This window comes from Trematomus bernacchii, unplaced genomic scaffold, assembly GCF_902827165.1.
Source record: "Trematomus bernacchii unplaced genomic scaffold, fTreBer1.1, whole genome shotgun sequence".
NCBI lineage: Eukaryota > Metazoa > Chordata > Actinopteri > Perciformes > Nototheniidae > Trematomus > Trematomus bernacchii.
In genome coordinates this window covers 1752039-1773506 of record NW_022987668.1, presented here as the reverse complement: position 1 = coordinate 1773506, position 21468 = coordinate 1752039, and the positions used below count along the sequence as shown (strand labels likewise).

The following is a 21468-nucleotide window of genomic DNA, read 5'->3' as shown; positions in this document are numbered from 1 at the left end:
TGCTCGCATTAGCATTATTAGCATTAGCATTAGCCCAGCACACCAACGGAGAGAGACTAACTTATGGCAACACAAAAAAAAACATGGGAGCAGTGGAGATGAGGAGGTGTCGGCGTTCTGGCGATTTACTCGGAAGGCTTCAGTAGAAGCTGCTGGGAAGACCCCCAGCAGCTTATTCCGGTGTGAACGCGATCTACTAGGACAGTTCCGGGACTAAAGAGTTGGGCGGGACTAAGTACTGGGAACTAATTACAGCAAAGTACTTGGTGTGAAAGCGGCTAATGTTTAGCATACTTTGCCACCAAACTCCATTGACATTAACGGTAAACTAGCAGGAAAGAACATGGGAGTTGCTCGCTGCTACTATTAGTTTTAGCCAAATATAGCATCATCAACCATGTAACATTTGGCTGAACGACGTGATGTTGCTTCTCCATTTTTTGGTACTTAAACCTGCTGTTCTGAGTAAAATGTAAGAGTCCCAGCAGGACTGAAGGCTAGTTCAGTTCCTGTGTCCTGCGAGGTAAAATTACATTTTTCCAATTTAGTTTGGTTTCTTTGAAAGGAGGATTTAATCAGAAAGAGCCGTCTTTAAAATTATTGTAAATATTATGTACATGTATTGTTTGTCAGGAGTCTAAAATACAACAACGGTACATTAATTAGCTTCCTGCTCGTATTCGTGTCGGTCTCTACATACTGCCATTATCTCTTTAAAATCATATAAAACATGTTTCAGGAGCTCCGTTTCTTACTTTCCAACGACGTCTTTGACCTGGTTGTTGACCAGAGCCAGGTAGTGGTCGATCTGAGCCTGAAAACACAAAGAAGAATAAATGAGTAAGGATTAAAAAAAAGAAAAAGTTAAGCCTCATATGATGAATATATATATTGTTTTATTTATAAATCCTATTTATTCATTTCTATTGAAAAAAAAAAAATCAGGAGAATAATAACTATTGGATTAATATTAAAGACTTACCTGATGCTTCTCATAGACGATCGGGCAGCTGAACAAACCGACCAGAGCTGAGGAAGAAGGGTAAAAATTACTGACAGACACTGAACGCCTCACAGAGCAACTGAGACTACAGCTTTAGACTTGACTGGAGACTTTTTATGACATTATTAAAAACACATGCAAGTCAATTATTTAACTGTACCGCCAGTTCATTTAATAAATAAATAAATAAATATATAATGTCAAATCATGATGGGAAATTGTCACTCACAGAGAATGAGAATAGTGAGGCCGTTGAACAGGGAGCCGACGTAGGTCAGGATCCACATCAACACAGCAAACTGCAGAGGAAAATATATAGAAATCAATCATTAATATCAAAGGCATAAAGAGATCTGAAAACACAAAGAACTTCATATTATAAAAGTTGTATATTACATAAAACTAACTATTTTAAGTGTTTGTTCTTGTTGATGTGCACTTCAATCTTTTATCTGATAAGCACACTCCTGCCACCGTTTAAAGAAATACAATGGATATGTTGTCATGGAAAAATTCTTATTTATGTTAAACTAATATTTATTAATCAAGTATTTTATTTAATTTTCCCTAGGGCTGCACGATATATCGTGTCGTGATGATAATCGCGATATGCGCATGCGCGATATTCACATCGCAGGACGTGCAATTTTTTACATTTTTTTTAGGACGTGCGATATTAAGTTGGCAAATTAACTCAAACACGTCATGTTACAATTATTTTGCTACAAAAGGAAAACTTGCACGGCTCTCATGTCAGGGGTACTTGAGTGAGTGACAGCAAACCACCAATCACAATCAAATCTCCAAAGCAAACGGACCCCGTGATTTAAAGGTAAAAGCACTGAATAAAGTAGTTTCATGTGTTTCTCCAGGGCAGTTCGGCGCTGCTAACCGAGCTAGCTCAGCTTGTTGCTCTGATAACTTAAGATCCAGACGTCCGTGACTAAAATCCATCATCCGGTTAAATAGTTAGAAAAATACCAATTGTATAGCATTAAAGTTCAAGAAAGGATGGTTTGCGGACAAAAAAAAACAGTCTTTTCTTCAATTCCTGTATTTTTTCATATCGCAGGGGGGGGGGAAAAAAATCGCAATGTCAGTTTTTTCCAATATCGTGCACCCTCAGTTTGTTTCTTAATAATTAGATCCTTTTGTATACCCTACAACCCCAGTACTACCATGGTATAGCATTTCTTAAAAACGCAAATAAAAACAATAAATAATCATTTTATTAATGAATTGTATGTTTCAAAACACTAGTTCAACACTTATATATTTATATATGATATTTCTCAAGCTACAGCTGGTCTCCTTAGGGTTAAAACAGAAACAGATCTGTTTGTTATTTAAAAACTGAGATTTAAACCCTGAAGCTGTAGGAATATATAAACGCTGTAATACGACGTGACGGATATCTGCTCGAGCTAATAGTGAGCATGGAAACAGCGGGAGAAAAACATGGCTGCCGGTGTGAAGTTTAAAAAAGGTTAGATTTCTGACTGGAGGCCGTGACATTTTAATGACCCGCTGGTGGTAAAGTGATAACAGAAAGATTAATCATTGGAAGTTATATTTATAATCTGCTGAAAACATTCCTGAGGCTCAAACGTCCCGCTGATGGGATTTAAGAATGAGAGTTTTTACCGTCTAAAGGGACGTTTCTGAGTTATTCTCAGCTCTGAATCTGGGCTGCAGCGAGACGACGATTGACAACTGGGATCTATTTCCAGCAAAGATTTATTTTTTATAGAGAGGCGAAGTCCCTCCCTTTCCGGGGGAGCTCCATGGGACCTTATTTCGGAAAAAGTATGTATTGAAGTCAATGGAGAGAGAAAGATTATCTTTCGATCCCGTTTGAATTGAGCCACGAATTACACATATGATGTTTGTCAATTTAAAAGATAATTTTGCAAGTCAAAAAAATAAGAATGTGTCGTAAAACTGTGAAGTAACACTTGTTTTTGTGTGAAACCGCTCAATGAACTACATCTCCCGTCTCGCACCACACACCAAGACGGCCGTCACGTTGGCACATTTCACTTCTTTCTTTCAGAATGAGGCGGAAAGTATTAAAAGAGGTGAAAATCACTCCAAGTCTGGGCATGTTGAGAGCTGTACATACACACAAGGGGAGTTAGTCGGTTCCTAAGAGCCAGCATGCGGGACCGGGATTCTGGGATTTGTAGTCTTTCTAGTTGTGTATTTTTCATAGTCTTATATTTCAACAGTTTTACGACAAACTGTGACTTTTTTTGACATGGAAATTATTATTTAAGATTGACAAATATCATATGTGTAATTCGTGGCACAATTCAAACGGGATAGAAAGATAATCTTTCTCTCCCTATTGACTTCAATACATAATTTTTCCGAAATAAGGTCCCATGGGTCGGAAGTAGATGGGCGGGACTTCGCCTCTCTATTTCAATGTAAATACTGCTCTATTTTATTTTCTATTTTACTACATTTTTCTTATTTTTTTTGGAATGTTATTATAGTGTTCTTAAAATAATTCGCTATGTTTTTTTATTTTCGTTTTACTTTTATGTATGTGCGACATCAAGTCAAATTCCTCGTACGTGTCAACCTACCTGGTAATAAACCCGTTTCTGATTCTAAATGCTCTTTTGTGATTATTCTATCAATGGTCTCTCCCTCTCACCTTGATGGAGTCGATCAGGTCCTCCACCAGGAACAGGCGCCTTAATTCGCAGATGCCTTTGTTGATTTTAGCCAGGACAAGGTCGCTGTACTTGTGGACCATATCCTCAGAGAGCGCCACCTCCTGGTCCAGGTACTGCCTGCGGGGGGAAAACAGAGGAAGAACCGTCAGATTTTCAGGCACTTTAAGCATTTTCAAGTACATTAAAAACGATACAGTTAGTATACTGACTATTTAACCTAGTCATCATATTAAGTCAGATTTTCTTTTTCTTTCAAAAACTAGAAAATATCATCCATCATCATATCGTATATTACCTACACATTTACAGAAATCAGATTTTAAAGCAAGGGGGACTTTCAGGCACTTTTTAAATATGCATCTTCAAGCTTTCCCAGTACGTTAAAACTGCAGTGAGAATACTGACCACCAGGGGCGGACTGGGACTAAAAATCTGCCCGGGACCGTCGACCGTCCCACTTCGGTACCGCTAGTAAATTGTCATGGGGGGGGGGGGGGGGGGGGGGTGCCGACCGCTAGTAAATTGGCAACTGGCATTTGTGAGTAAATCACACACACAATAATAATTTAAGAAATCTGTAATTAAAATATGCAACATAAGAAGGTTAGTCTTATGTGTAGAAATTCGATTTTTAAAGCAACTCTTTTCCTCGGTTTATGTTAATCTGAGCTAATTGGTCGTCATGAGCCATGAGGTCAGGCGGCGAAAGGAAACGCAGTAAGAAGGATTTGAAAGCGAGCCAGGATGGAGGATAAACAAACAAACCAACATCAAGAGGCTAAGAATAAAAAAAAACCCTCTTCACAGGCTCGCTCTGAAAATACAGGGATATTTTTATGCGTTTCTAAAACTGTGCCGACATCATAACGTCCGCCTGCAGCTCAGACCGATCATCAGGATTAATCAGGTCACTCATTGGCTGAGTTTAATTCCCACTGACACCATTTTATATTCTGGGCTGCTTTCTCGTGGTGTAGTGTTTATTATTTATTTAATCTATTTTAAAAATCTATTTATTTTAAGTTATGTTAAGTGTTTGAATATCATGTTGTTCATTACATTACATTACATGTTACTTATTAGACGCTGTTATCCAAAGCGACTTACATACTCAATACTGTGGATAATCACCACAGGAGCAATTTGGGGTGAAGTGTCTCAGGGACACAACGACATGCTGACTGCAGTGGGGTTTGAACCTGCCACTGCGCCACAGCCTCCTTATCCATCTTTAGTATTTCTCTTTATAGTTAAAACATTTTATTTCTCTTAATATTGCAACATTTATTCTTTCATTTCTCCACTGTAAGATATTTGTATTATTCATTTACTTTTTATTTTCAACTTTTTATTTACTTAAAGTTTTCAATTTTTATATCTTATTTTTAACTGTGCCTGACATTCATCATAACGTCCGCCTGCAGCTCAGACTGATCATCAGGATTAATCAGGTCACTCATTGGCTGAGTTGAATTCCCACTGACACCATTTTATATTCTGGCCCAGTGTTTCCGCCAGACCAGGGCTGAGAGGGCGTCCACCCCGAGAGCGGGGGGGTGGGGTTGACGGGTGAGCCTTCCCTTATAGATACTATCTCTTTACGTATTAGTGATGGGAATTCCGGCTCTTCTTAGTGAGCCGGATCATTTGGCTCGGCTCACTAAGAAGAGCCGGCTCTTTCGGCTCCTAAACGGCTCTTCATGTTACCACAGTTTAGCCGCTGCGAGGCTCCGGCGCTCGCAGTTCACGCGCGTGCTCCACTAGCACCCCCCCCCGTCAAGGCTGGCCGGCAGTACACTTTCCGTCACAGGAACACGCTTTGCTGGCGGCGAAAATAATCCCACCAGACTCCTTTGCCCCTCCAACAGAGGGATGTCCTTGTCCCTTTTCCTTTTCGTCATTTCAAGCGATAAAAACTCGATCTTCTCTCGAAATATAATTTTTTTTGGACGCCTTCGGCTCGAGTTCAGGGCGTTCCGAGCTGAATAAGGGCATCAAATGACGGCAAGACACCCCCCTGGTGGAAACGCTGTTCTGGGCTGCTTTCTCGTGGTACTGTGATTTCTTTAACATGTGTATTTCTATTAATTCAAATAGTCATGTTAATTGTTTGAATATTTTAAAGGCACTATAAGTCTCTTTAATTACAATTATTATGGATACTTTCCAATTATTTGAACATTTTTTAAGTTTCAAATTGTATCCATTTACTTTATTAATATTTCCACATTAAATGAATTAACCTATTTATTTAACTGTTCAACAGTAATGTAAATCTGTACGTATACAATGTATTTTCTAACCTTGAAAACATATACACACACACACAACGTTAAATACTGCTGTACTCACTTGAATGGATGTCCGTCATCAGACTTCTGGATGGCCTGCAGGATGCCTTTGTATATCCTGAAGCAGATGGTGACGGAGAGCAGAGCGAGGCCGATGTAGGAGCAGACGCTCACGATGCTGCAGGACGTCAGCGAGAGGAGGAGCAGCAGCGCGGCACCGAACACCACGCCTGTCGCCTTCACATCGCGCCAGTAGAGGAGATCCACCACTGCAGGAGGAAGAGGGCGGTTAGTGTCAAACATCCAGAGAGAAAACACTTTTAATATACTCCTTTAAACATTATTGTAGGAGCCAAAATGCTTGTTTTGCCATTGGTTATTATTATTTATATTATTATCTTCATTTCTGTTTGCACACGTTGAATTCTTATTGTTTATCACTTCCGGCAATTGTCACGTGGGTGTGGTTTATTGGTAGTTAGGTCACCTGGTGGATAATATTAGGGGCTCTTAAGGACAACTGTCCCCAGATATTAAATACAATTATTCTGTTGGGTTAAATATTTAAAACAGAAATAATCCTAATGGAAAAAAAACATTAAAAAGCCAATTTATTTGGAAAAAATTAATATGAAAACATCAAATTACTAAAGAGTTGTTGTGGTTATTTTGTCTATTATTTTGCCTTTTTAAATAAATAAAAACATTAAAAAACTTTCATAGAGAAGTAAAGAAAGTGATATTGAACTGCATTCTTTTAGTTATAAGGTATATTTGGTCTATAGCTCAAATACCTACTTTACTTTTTATTATAACTAGGGATGCTCCGATCGATCAGCCGCCGATCGATATCGGCCGAAACTCACTCTCTGCCGATCGATCGGTGCTCTCTAAAAATGACGATCGCGAGAGCCGATCGTATGACGTAAAATGATGGCGTAAAATACATGACACTTTTCTCTGTGCGTGGCAAAACAAGCTCGCCAAAATGGCTTCACCGGTCTGGCAGTATTTTAAGGTGTCCAAAAAAGACAGTAAAATAGCGGTATGCAACGTGTGTGAAGCAGAAATCCTGCAGCTCCACCCGCTGTGACGGACCGGAGCAGCGGAGCAATTATTTTATAAATAAAATACACCGTAGTAAATTCCTTATTAAATATGCATAGCTGGAGGATGTTTTAACCTAATTTGACACTGGTCGATTACACATGATGCGATGAGAAATCAGCGGGTTGTCGTGGGACATCACAGAAATGCCCTGTCCTGGAGTTAAAAATCAAAATCAATTTGTTTTGGTATAGTTTAAGTGTCCTCAGGGTAAAATGAGTTTCTTGCCTCCACAGTCACATGGCGGGTGCATGTGACGGAGCATTTTTAAAGTTTGCATGCTGCAACTCTGCAGGAAGTCAGAGGTCCAAACACTGTCATCCTAACAGCGGCTTCTGACTCACAACCTTCCTCCTCGTCTCCATGCCTTCTGGACTTTTCACCATGATGCCACATTAAGACTTCCACGTGATCCAACCCCAACTCGGGTGCTAGGATTTTGGAAGACATTGCTTCAACTTGCATGAGCGTTATTTTATCATGCCGCCCCAAATGAACTCAAAATGTCTGCCTCGCTAGCTGTAGAAGTCATGAAATGTTTGACAGAGGGAAAAGAGAAATATATCTAAATTCAATGTTAGTTTTGCTATTTGCTGATCTCACTGCGAGTAATTTAATCTTAAATCAGGGTAGAGTTTTCAAAAATATCCAAATGTTACATATGGGTGGTTTTTATGACGTGTCGGGTGGTGCAGGGACCCAGATAGACGGGGAGGTGGTGAAGATTTTGGGAGGGAGGGGGTCAGTCTCACAGCTGAGCTCATGTTGGAGGACACTTAAATTTCAGCAGGGAATTCCAGGCAGGTCAGCGGACATTATTAGCAGCGGAGGAGTCGTGGTTCCCTGCAGACTCTCCTTGCCGTTCTGTGTGACACTGAGGAGTGACGTCAAACTGCACGCTGGAATCTGACAGCTTCATGTTTCTGCATCGCTTATCGGAAATTACAATGATGAGTGATTATTAAAAGGTTCACTTGTGATAAAAGTATAAAACACAAACCATTGTAAAATATATTATGTCTCCAAGCCTGATTTACATCCAAAGATAAAAAGCAGAATTTAAAATGCAAACGGAGGCGGATGCGAAACAATGGAATCTTGACCATTTTGAGTATTATTTCATCCAAAAGAAATGCATCAAACATAATCTTTGTAGCTATAAATTCCTCACAAAAAATGTCCTAATATTTCCTTTGCTAGTCTAGCTTTTCTATCAGTGCAATGTATTTTTTTTAAATTCTACTTATACTTTAAGAACTGGTGTTTTTGCTATTGATGTTTAATGCATTTAGTTGTATTCTGTATGAATACAATAAAAAAAAATTGTATTATGTACTGTTCATTTTTTATTTATATATTTGTTTGTATTTGACTGGAAGCATGTTTCAACATTTAGTCAAATCTGTTCCTGTATTCGGTTAAAAAAAATCGTCAGTTGCAATTTCAGTGCAGCTATTGTTTTACAATGACAAACAAAAGAACCACAGATCAGTTCCTCTTGGCTGCTGCTTTCAAAACAGTCATTTAGAAGAGATAATCATGAAAAGGCAGCTTCATGTTCTGGAAGCTTCTCATTGAGAATAGCGGGGTGTCCATGTGGGCGTTGACAGCTAGCTTTAGCTTGGAGCTAGCTCTCCCCTCATTATCTAACCGCTCAGCATGCTAACTTGATGCTAGCAGCTAACAGCAGCTGCGCCCGGGGGTGTTGACACAGTGGGCCGCTGTCTGGATTCAAACACCCGGGGAGAGGAGCCAACATAAGGATGAGGAGGAGGAGTAGGTCCAAATGTGGCTGTCTGGCTACATATGGTAGCAGGCGTGCTAACATCACTAGGCTAAAAATAGACCCGCATCACAGCGATCTAAACCCCGGTCGCTATGTTTAATCACCAGCTCTCTTTCCAACATGGACCCGGGGTTTCATTATCCTCCCCGGGATGCCCCCCTCACCGTGGGGACAAAACGTCAAACCGTGCAGCGTGACCTCCGCGGCGGCCCGCTCCCCTCGCTCTCTGCCCGGCATGAACCCGGCCTTTTCCCCGGTGCTCATGCAAACTAACCCGGTGATACACACGTGCGCAGAAAGCGACATGTAAAAGAGGTTTTAGGGGCTCGGTAAACGAAAGATTATGAGCAGACTGACCCTGTTTGGCGTCCATCTTGAACCTCCAGTAGAGCGTGAAGCGACACAGCGGCTCTGCCTGGCAGAGAGAGACGGGGAGGAGGAGAGGAAGAGGCGGGGGGACACATGCGCAGCTTGGCCTCTCTCTCCGGATGGACGCCTGACCAATACCAATTTACTGTTATATAAAGTAACATTGCCCATGTCTGCAAATGTTAATAGTGTCAATACTGATGACTGATTAGTAATAGTATCTCAAAATAATAAGAAACACTCAAATGAGAGTGAGATACTTTCTAGAAAAAGAATAACTGAGTATATCAAAATAACTAATTCGTCTTTTTTTAAATAAAAAAAGCCAAGTTGTTTTAAGGCCAGAATACTGGAAATTAAGGGAAATGTCACCAATTATCTTTATAAAATTGTAATAAAACAACAGACAGTGTTTTTGTTGTTGTAGAAAACATAACTATATGTTGTAGGCAACATACTTCCATTATTTATGCTACTTTATACTTCCTCCTCAGAGGAACATATTGTACCTTGTTCTCCAAATACATGCATTTGATAACTTTCATTGAAAACGTGTAAGATAACTGGTTACTATTATCAACGGCACTTTTACACTTGATTTCAGGGAAAATTTGATTAAAAAACGAGAAGGAAACTTTTAAGAAAAATAACCCAAAACATTCTACTGGGGAGGTATATTCAATCGAATTGGGGAATAAAAAAAAGAAAATGGGATTTTATCGTAGTGAATTTTTAAGTAAAATCTATATTAAATGCTTGGTTGGTTGCCTGCTCACTTAATTCACATCAGACTGAACTTAATGTTGCCTTTTTTTCGTTCGGTATGAGACTAATGAATATAATACATCTCTAAATACGAACAGGGTGGTAAAGACCCGTCCTGCATGGTTGAGACACTACATGCTGTCCGAAGTTCACCCGAAGCAGACAGAGGCGTGAATGTGTGTGAAAGGCCATCTGTTATCATGAAGAAATGGCTTAATAAAGGGATTATGACAGCTGCACGAGAGGAGTGTTGCATAATGTGGCTGTAAAAGGACAACCGAGCAGAAAAGATAACATTTAGGAATTCAAATCCAACCCACTGCGGGTAGAAAAAAGAAATCATCCTTTAGAAATAAATCCATGTAAGGAACTGCAAGGAGGTATGGGAACACCAGGTGCATGCTGGGAGAAAACTGGCCCCAAACAAAGTGAAAAACTAAGCACAAGTAATCATTTGATATTTAAAATATATAGTCGATAACCAACATTATATTGCACACAACTATGCTCAGTCCAAAGTCTTTTTTTAATGTTTGGTCCTGCAGCTTTACAGTTCAAACAAGGCTTTGTTTAGCAAAGAGACGGTAAATAAAAACTTCAAATACTGCATTATAGAAGGAAATATTCAAGCAAACTGCTGAATGAAGTGAATGAATAATGCGGTCGCAATATAATGTTGAATTAGACCCCACACTGTTCAATTAACGCTAGAGTGAACGGACATTTTTAGTAAAACGCAGGTTAAATGGAGTCCATTTGGTATTTTGGTGATAAGTTAGATCCTCATACCAAAGATAAATGACCTATGGCTCACTGATAAGATAATGCCTGATTGCTTCAATACTATTGCAGTCACAGAGGGTCACACTACACACACACACAATAAAGTGCTGTTTCACTTTGCACCCCCCCCAGACAGAAACAAAAGCAACTTCTTTCAACACTTTGTCCTCTTGCTAGTTACAGGCTCAATAAATGACAGCTTGATGAACTACACACACACACACACACACAGCACAAAGGCCTCAGTGTTGAGATAAGAAGCGACCGAGGCACATGAAGATCAGCAGACAGCGTGTGATAACTTATATTTGTGTTTTATTGTATCCATAGTAGTCTCTTTGTTTCATCTATATAAAGCACAGGCCTTCAACAGGGGGTCGATTATAACGTGTCGGAAAGTAACATGATCAATTCAACATGTCACCCATTGGCCTTTTGACCAACATTAATTATTCTAACTGTAAACGTCAAACTCTACAGCCTGGCATTATTGTTTTAATATCTTAGTAAAAAAAAAAACACAATTAGTCCTCAGATCAGCAGCAACTCTCTAAATACCTTGAAGTCTAACAAACATTTTCATTCATTTCAATATTTCATTTCATTTCATTTGTCGCCATTAGCTACATCTCTCATTCAGGCCAACATGTTGAGGACTTGTGATATATGAATTATATTACAGACTATTGACACCTTTCATAAAAAACACTATTTTATGATTAGGGGGCGAAAATATTACTTTACCGTCATATTGAAGATCCTACTTCATTTAGAGAAGACTAACCCTAACCCTCAACTAATGCTGCATCCTCATAATAATGATCAATAATCACAACAAAGCTGTTTAATCCCTCAAAATGGGAAAACTGTTTGACAGAAGTGATGACACAGATTGTCAAATATGCATGTAAAAAAGGAATGCATTGATGGTATTTGCTATAAGAAAAGGTGCAACTCCTTACATTTCAGAATCATGACATTTGTTAGAATTTTTGCTGGACAAATAATGAACTAGTAATCAAAATAACTAACATTTGATCAAGTATTACTGGTCATGACTATAATCATAAGTACAGGTCCTAAAGACACATTGCCATTTCTCAATTAGTTTCTCCAAATAATTACACAAGTAGCAGAAACAAAATACGATCCTGAGCTTATTTATCCATCAGGTTTTATACGTTAAATTCGGCACCTAAACCAAAGAATGTCAGGCCTCTCCAAGCCTTTATCATCACCTTAATATAATTGAAGTGTCTTGACAACTTATGTCAACCAATTGATTTGTATTACTCGAGTGATTCTGTAGATGAATCATGTAGAAATCCATTTTTAGAGTAGTGTAATCACATTCAAGCATTTTTAAAGTAATGTAATCAAATTCAGTTGATTGTGTTACTCGTCACACAGAGTGCAGATAGCTGCCAAACTCCTAAAGGGTTCATCCTGACTCTCCTCCAGCTCATCAGCATATCCCGACACAAGAGCCAATCATTAAACTGCCAGATAACGTCACTCCTCTCACAAATCCCTCCGCCTCTCTCCGGTCTACCTTTGGTCACAGAGGCTGACTGTGACCAAAGGTCCTCCTTGCAGGACTAGCACAGAAAAAACTGCAATCATGTCAACTGTGAGGACAGCAGAGGACATCTCACGCCTTTGACAAAAACTAGTCCCATGTGTACGTGTATCAAGCAACATGAAAAACGTCTTAAAATTCCCCTATTACAGTAAAATGTTCAAACTCCAGACACCAACAGAAATCCAATGATATTTAAATAATTGTTTGTCTTGGTTACAGCTGCAATGACAAGTTGATCCACTAGTAATCACAAACTGTTTTGTTAATAAGTTAAATCATTAATGTAATGTTGCATGCAAAAATGTATCTTAACACTCAGCCTTTCACATTTGCTGGTTTTCTCTGTTTCACATCAAAGTAAAGCAAACATCTTTCGGTTTTGGACTGACACAAGGCATATAAAGATATCTCCTTCCAATTTGGTCAATAAAATGTCAGAAAAATCACTTTCTCAAAAGAATATTCTAGAAAATAAGTTTCCACATCCAAGCCTACAGTGTCCAAATCGATGGACTCTGAATGTGCTGCAACGCCTCCGTTTAACAATCAATGTCAAACAATCCATTCAAGCCAAAGCAGTGAAATTAAAGCCATGGTGGACAGCGCGTTTGTCCCCAGGAGCACCTTGCAGCAGTGCCCCCCCCCCCTCTCCCTCTGAGAGGTGACAGTGCCTAACTCAAGAGAAACATATCAAAGGTAGAGGTGGTGCATATACCCTGTGTTTTCCAGAGCTTTGCAGGCGACTTCTTCTCGTCCACTGAGTTGTTCTCCATGCCGTCCGATCAGCAAACACACATTCCCCACAGAAACGAGCGAGAGGTAGGAGCCGTGTGTGTGAAGAAATGTGTGTGTGAGTGAGGCTGCAGGAGGAGGGAGGGAGGGAGGGAGAATCCAAGCAAGGCTTCCTGTGGGGGGGAGACGACTGCAGCGAGAGAGCAAATGAACCGTCAGCTGACTGTCTGCTGCCAGCGCTCTGACGCAGCAACTATAAACGTCTCTGCCTCCCCCTCCTCCTCACCCCCCCTCACACGCCTTCCTCTCTGCTTAGTCTTTTTGGCATCCTCTCCCTTTTCCTCCTCTTCCTCACTAATCTTCCCTTTCTCCTCCCTTTCTCTCCCTCCCGCATGCTTTCTCTCCCTCCTCCCCCTGCTGCGTTCTCAAATCTGCTGACGAGTGATTTCTGTCCATCTGTGGGATTTTGGTTGTTTTTACTGTACATCATTTGTTTCATTAAACTGGTAAAAAAAACTATAAATGAATAACCACCCTCATTTATATTATTGTTTAAAATAGTACAGTTTAATTCAAGTATAGTTGTATAATATAGGAGTTTAAGATCAAACAACTACAATATTTAAAAAAGGATAAACTGCCTGCGAGTAGTTAAAAAAAAAAAATCAATTATAGTGTATATTATTATGTATTTATATATTGAAAATAATGGAATATCCCGTTTCAGTCCAGAAATTGATAACTTGTTAGATTATTTATAGGTGCAAGAAATCATCAAAACTAACATCTTTAAGTATCAGTACTTGAACTGAATAAAGATATGTTTGCCACAAGTACATTCTCTCAGATTTCCTGGCATTAATTTATTAATTTCCCAACCTAGAGAAGCAGGAGAGCTCAGTTTACCACAGGTCAGAAAAAACAAACCCTCAGTAAAGATAGACTTGACTTCATGTATAAAAAAGAAATATGTGGAGAGTACTTTACCTGAGTTGTAATTAATAACATCTCCCACTAGAGGGAACCAGTCTCATTCTACAAAACATCTTCATTCTTTTTTACAGAACATTTTCATTAAAACTCATTTAAAAACAGTCTTAAACATGGAAAGGTATTTGAGTTATGATTCAAATGAATAATAATAATAATGTTGTATTAGATACTTATTTTTGTATTTAAGTCTCATACTGTTACTACCATAACACCAGGGTATCAAAAGTTATATGGACTGATTTTCTATATATTTTAAATGACCTAATTAACTTCAGAAGACAGGTCTACATAGAATAACAAAAAAATAAAATAATTCATTGCATTTATTTTAGTGCTTTTTACAAATGCTCAAAATCACTTTACATTACCAGCAGTGGCACAGCCCCACCTAGTGTCAGCAGAAAGTAATTCAAATAATAATTCCAAATAAATGCAAAGAAAATACATCTTAAAATATATTTTAAGATCATGTTTAATCATCTGATTCGTCTGTACATTGCCGTTTTAGTCTGTGTTCTTCCAATTAGTGTCTACAGTGTGCCTATTGAGCCGTTTTGAGCGACGTGGGTCAAGCCCCGATCTAGCCCCTCTCTCTCACTGTAAGTGAATGGGTGCTGTAAAAACTACACTGCGCATGCTCAGAGTCTTTTTCTATTCAATGTGTGCGGGAAAAAAATAACCACCATAGGGGCACTGTGCTGACATACCTACCAAACGTCATCTCATAATTCAGAGAGCTGATTGGCTGTAAGTACGTGTGCTGCAAAAAGTGTAGTTTTCACCCTGTAGTGAAGAGGAGACGAGAGAGAGCAGCGTATAGCGATTCAAATCAGTGAAACGGAATGAAAATGAATGAAGTTGACCATCTACTTCAGCTTTGGTAAGTTCATTTTATGTCATATCTTTTGTTGATCTCCTGTGTTTTGCCTACAGGCTATTGCTCTGCTGGATCGATTGATATTGTGACCTCGGTCGGAACCATGGATAGCCTACAGCTATTTGTTTACGTGTTTTAAAAACGCACCAGAAGCTTAAATATACACATCTAAGTTGTTCGTGCCCCACCACTATTGTACATATAAAAACGCCACTGATTACCAGACATATACTACATCAATACTAACAAAGCTCATCACATTACATTTGAAATCAATGCTCTGATTAGTTGATAACTTTGTTGAATGTTATTGATTTTCTTTCAGTTTCGGGACAAAGTGTCCAAAACTAATCTGCAACCTCAGGTCATGAGAGGGTGAACTGTGGTGGTGAAATAGACGTTACATAAAGAGAGAAGTACCAAGTTTGTGCTGCTTTGTACTCGGACACATCAGAAACTTTACTCTGATTCATGGCTGACGACACAGCAGCCATTAATCATCATACAACTGCAGACTACAATCACAGTCAGAGATAGGAGTCATAGATTTCACCATGTTATTCCATTTCAAAATAAATGTAAAGAATTCCATAAAGGAGAGTTTTTAAAATATCAAACTGCATAAGATTAAATTAAATTCACGTTGTCAAATGTTTTCTTTAAAAGGGGCCTACACACCAAACTGACACCAAAGAACACGTCCGACGGAACACGACTGTTGTGTCGCCTCACGTCTCTACGTCTTGGCCAACAGTCGCACTGGAACACACCGCAAAGACTTCAGCCGACGGCCAAGAAGCACGTACGAACTGCGCATGCGTGAGTGGCAATAACTCTCCTTACCAGCAGTAGTGTGTATTCGTCATTCAAAAGAGGCAACAACTGGAAGACAGACTGCGTGATACACCGAGAGAAGAAGAACAGACTGCGTGATATAAACAAACAACAAATAGCGTGTGCGTTCCATTTTCACTCTACAGCGAGAAGCTCATGGGGCTTTCCCGAACCTGTGTCGAGAGCTGGAGTTAAATGAAATCTCAGATTTGCCTTCTTAATAGTTTGTTTGAGTCCCTCACTTCCGTTTCGCTTCTCATGCACTGATTCGCTAGCTGAACAGCCAATCAGAGAGATTTCTTTAGCCGACGGCCTTTTACCGACAGCCTACCGATTCAACATGTTGAATCGGCGGTGGAAGGTGTCGGCACGGCCGAAAAGACACGACGGGGCGGGACACAACAATCTGAGTTGGGCGACAGGACGCTCATCGACGGCCAGACATCTATCAACGCCGAAAATCGGCTTGGTGTGTACCAACCTTTAGGCTGATTTTCCAACAAATGCGAGATATTACCTCGGGCATTTGTTTATATCTTACAAGTTTGTTATACAATTGTTTATTTAAAGAACATGCTTCAAACTTACATTTCTAATCATTTGTTCATCAAGTTGCTCTTTTTATTATTTAAAGATTCATCCCAGTGTTGGGGTGCAAGGTAAGGTCTGAAATAATTGTTGATAAACTTTGATTTCAATTATTAAAACACAAAATTAAATCCCCTTTTGCTAAAAATGTTGCGCTGATGGACCTTATTGAAATACTTTACATACAATTTTTCTATTTTGATCTAGTTTGTTATATTGTCTGCTGATTATGGCTTTCTATCACTTTGGTTATTTCCATTGTTCCTTATTGTAAAGAATATTGTGCTGCATTTGTACTTGTTGCCATTAGGGCTGCTCGATTATGGCAAAAATCATAATCTCGATTATTTGGGTCAATAATTGATATCACCATTATTAAAAACGATTATCCATTTACTTTGAAAACATCAATTTATTGGAGAAAAAAAAATGTGAACAGTATGATTTTAACAGTTGATTACCCTGAACTTTAAGTATAATTCAACTGAAAAACCACAACAAAAAAAAGAAAAAAGTAATAATAATAAAATAGTTTTATTTCGATTACGTTGTTTTCGTAATCGTTGCAAGCCATAATCGTAAACGCGATTAAATTACGATTAATTGAGCAGCCCTAGTTGCTATCCAAACAAAGTTGAGTTATATGTTCTTATATTAATTGAAATAAGAGACCAAACTAAGAATCAAAATATTGAATAAAAAAAGAAATTGTTAGTTGCAGCCCTAAAAATAACCCTATTTTGCCATTTTGTGAAGCTATTTATAAAAAAGAAATGTGATGAGTAAAGAAAGGTATAGTTCTATCATTAGTATACCTTATTTAGATTGGTAGAGAAAAGCTCTGATGAAGAGAGCTGCCGTCAGCATGGAGGAGATTTATGTTTTAATGCAGCGCTGCACCTTGGGTTGTTTAATGAAGAACGTTTGCCGAGTGTTTCTGGGTCGGAGAACCCTTTGTGGGCCTGCCAGTGTCGCAATGCAGGGAGGAGAAGGAGGAGGCTTTAATTAACAGGAGATCCCTCCAACACACTCACACTCACACACACACACACACACACACACACACAGTTACAGAGCAAAGTCCTACTGCTCCAGTTACACAGTATGTCTGCAACACTGCATAAATATGTGTGTGTGTGTGTTAACTGATCAATATCAGCTTTGGAAAAAAAAACTGAGTCATCCATTTAACTGAAGACTAAGCAGTGCTGTTGTCTTCAGAGGGTCATTCATCACTTTCTAAAAGCCTGAAGAAGGCATCTGTCTGACAATCCATGTGAAATCATTTACATTAAAGATTTATTCAAACAGGAATGCTACAAGACCTACTGCAAACACTCAGGTTTAACATCACAAATTAAAAGATTTTAAAGATTGGACTCTTTCCATCAATTGCAGGAGTTCTGTCGACAATAGTGGAAATACATCTTGCAAAAAAGAAAAACTCACCATTCATCCTTAGTGCTGATTATTTTCATGATAGTTTAAAAATGTAATAGAAGTATCTTCGCATATCTGTTATCCAAAGAGATTCAGATTACTGACATAAATGGAGAGAAAAGTATGCTACTCCTAACTCGAACAAGCAAATATTTGCCAGTTTGACTTGATTTAACAAATGAAACTTAAGTATGAACGCAGTCAGGTTTAGGTGAATGTTATACTTAGTAAATAGCCAAGGGATATGGGTCATTTACTGAGAAAAAAAAATGAAGAAATTGTCAAGATTAAAGTCTTAAATATGCAAAATGAAAATTGCATTCATTCATTTTGACTGCCTTAAACCTTAAATGACCTTATAGCTTAATATATCACTTATCCAGCAGTTAAACAAAGTCCTTAGGTCAAAATAATGAAAACCTAGGTAAATATTTTCAGTGGTTACTACTAACTAGAAAGTTCACCAGCGTCTAAAGTCCTACAGCTTTAGTAGCTTGACAGAGATTGATGTTCAGTATGTATCCTCAGGTGTAAACAACTGATGCAATTATGTTATCATTACAGGGTGTGGGAGAGATTGTAAAATCGCAATACCAGGGTGCGGCTGGTAGCTGTGTATGCAGAGTTGTGAGTAGGTGTCGGGGGTACAAGACGGTGTTTGGTTTCAGTTTGGCATCTCAAGTTATTTCTAGAACCGAGAGAAGTTAAAAGCAGACTGAAAGGTAATCCAACTCTTAGAAAGAGTGACTGTACACGTGTTTGTATCCCACAATTTCTGCTCATTGTGCATGAAGTATCTTAAATACCTTTTTGTGCATTTAAAAATATAACAAAGTGGCTGATAATTGGAACAGGAGAAGTGAAAATATCACAATTTACTTACCACATCTTAACATGTAAAAATAAAGTGAACAGGTGCAAAGAATATGATGTTATTTGAATGAAAGAAATGCACAAAATGCAGCAAAAAAAAACACAATGGAAAACACACAAATTAAACCAGACGTAACAAAATGCGAGGGTTAACTTTCAAAGAATATGCAGAGAAAAACAAGAAGGGGACGATGCAAGAAAGGAAAGGTGAGAGGAAAGAGATGGAATTTAAAAGTGGAATACTGGCTGCTGGTTGGTTGGGAGAAAATAACTCGGGAGAACAAAGGAGTGAAGATGAAAATGATGCCGATGGATATGGAAGAGCCGGTGAAAACTGAGGAGGATGTGGGGGGATGTTTCCATGCTGGTTTATTTTACCTGCTCTTATGTTCACGCTTGGCATCGTAAACATGCTCTTCTTAGCGACTGCCTCTTCTGGTTTGCGAACAGGGGAGTGGGTGAGCGGAGCTTGGGATGGTGGCTGCTGAATGTCAAGCTTCTCCAGCTCGGCCTTGCTCTTCTGGGGGGAGTCCTGGGTGAGGAGGCGGTAGGAGCTCTGGCTTGGAGCCTCCTCTTTGACCTCAGGGGGAGCTGGAGCCACGTCTCGGTGCCCGAAGCTTAGATCATCATCCATGGGGATCTCTGGGGGCTTGGAGGAGGCAAACTTGGAAGTATCCAGAGCCTCAAGAAACTCGTCAATGACGCCCCTTGGTGGTCGCTCGATGAACTCAAACTCCTCAGAGGACACTTCATGCTCGGACACTTCCTCTGCCATCTCTGGCTCCTCAACCTCCATCATCTTCTGGTCCATCTTCTCTGTTTCCACCTGGAAGCTAGCAGGGTTCTTGGCCATGGCTTCCAGGACTGGAGACAGGGAGTCTGCTGTTGGCGACTCTGAATCCGAATCCTCAGCGGGGTTTTTCTTGCTCTGAAAGTCAAGAGGCTCAAACTTTTCGGTCATTTTGAGAGAATCTTGGCTTGCAAACCAATCTTTCTGCTCAATCGTAACCGGTTCTTCCTCTTTGACCTTAGTTGGGGTTGTTTCCATCTCTTTGACAAGATCGAATGCGCCAAAGCTTTGGTCGTCTTCGACTTTGGGTTTGTCGGTCGACTTCACTTCCAACTGCTCAGTCATCTCCTTCAGCAGGGACACTTTGGCATCAAAGGCAAACGGATTGTTGACAGACAGATTGATTGGAGGGTTGGGAGACTCCATCATCCTCCGTTCAAGAATGGGACTCTGCTCCGGGCTTCCCTCGGAGGAGCCGGAGTCCAGTTTCTCTGGGTTGAGCGGGGAAGTCTTCAGGATGTCTGGAAGCGATGTCGGAGGAAGAGGAGAATCCTCTTCTTCCTCTTCATCGTCATCTTTCAGATCAGATGAGAACTGATTCACTGACTGCATGAGCGAATCAGCGGCCATCTTTCCAGTCTCAAACTTTTTCCCCTTGTCTAAGAAAGATAGTGGGGTATCCTGGAATTCTCCACTCAGGCCATACTGGACGAGATCAGGAGTAGGAGACTCGGACATTTTTGAAGGCTTGCTGTCGGACTTGGAATCTCCAAAATTGGAGTAGCCGCTGTCCGCCAGTGGGGAATAGCCCTCAAATGGGTTGTTGTTCTTCTTCACCTCATACATCAGATCATCATCGTCATCAGACTGGTTGTCTTCGAGGTCTGCCTCATACCTGGTAGAGCTAATGGGAGGCGAGTCCTTGGAGAAGGTATCCATTGAGGCCTTGGAGTCGTCTTGGGATGCTAGAAACGGTGAATCCCAGTGCTCTGTTGGGTTAGAGGAGGCAAGGTGAGACTCGGGTACCTTCATCTGGGGGTTCACGGGGGAAGGGCCAGTGGAGGACCTGTCTGAGCTAATCATCTTCTCCTCGGGTGAGAAAGACACGCCGCTGTCTTCACACGGATTATGAGGCCCTGGGTCTTTCCCTAAACTCAGGTAAGGACCAGTTAAGGAATCTTCCTTAATCTTACTACGACCCGGTCCAGAGTCACCCTCTTCACCGACCCAAGGCATGTCCTTGGACTGATTAGTGGGGGGTACAGTGGAGTAGGAGCCAAAGGATGCAGCGAATCCCGAAGTAGGGGGCTGGTTGGGACTCTCGTTCAGAGAAAGCTCCTCCAGAGAGTCGGGGGAGTGAAGAGGAGAGAGAGGAGAGATGGGAGCAGGGGAATCACCCTTCTGCCCAAGTGCTTGAGTAGAGAGGGAGGAGGAAGAATGCAATACAGCACATATCAAAGACATACTCCATTCCTTACAGTGCACCACACCTGGGTAGAACAAATACTACAAACACTTTAAGAAAAACAACCAGACAAGTGCTGCTAAAAGAGGTGGCTGGTAGACAGTTCACATACCATTTAGGAAATGACTGACAGTTTTGTTAATTTTTTTTTTATACAGTCAAGAAAACATTACTATTTTTTTTTTTAACAAGGACTGAATTTGAACTAAATTAGGTTGACATCATGCTAAAATAATCTTGTTGTATCTGATACATATAAATTGTTTAAGGACTGATAGTTAATCCGATATTGATTTATTTAATAGAAAAAACAGTGCACATTTATTTTGATATAAGTTCAACCATGATACACATTTATAAGATTGGCTGAGAGCTGGTCATGTGATTCCCTGGTTGCAAAAACAGAAGTGTGATTGTATAGAAGCCTATAAGAAAACTACCGTACCTTTTCCTGGATTTAATACCAGAGGTTTCCTGATGAGATTATGTTTGAATGTCTAGTTTAA

The 21468-nt window shown here is 39.8% G+C and overlaps 1 protein-coding gene across 8 annotated transcripts in view; it reads right to left on the bottom strand.

The window, feature by feature from the left end:
• LOC117487204 (reticulon-1-A-like) overlaps positions 1-21468 on the bottom strand; it is a 32516-nt gene that overhangs the window by 1381 nt on the left and 9667 nt on the right. For 4 of the 8 annotated variants that reach the window (XM_034135868.1, XM_034135870.1, XM_034135869.1 and 1 more), the window contains 5 exons: positions 6040-6247; positions 3666-3804; positions 1233-1302; positions 983-1029; positions 756-814 (listed from right to left, as the gene is read on the bottom strand). In XM_034135868.1, coding sequence (XP_033991759.1) covers positions 756-814; positions 983-1029; positions 1233-1302; positions 3666-3804; positions 6040-6247 — 523 coding nt within the window. Of the gene's footprint in view, positions 1-755; positions 815-982; positions 1030-1232; positions 1303-3665; positions 3805-6039; positions 6248-9228; positions 9360-13085; positions 13338-19085; positions 20910-21468 lie in introns of those variants that run through there. The other 4 variants (XM_034135866.1, XM_034135867.1, XM_034135873.1 and 1 more) reach the window with 3 other exon arrangements.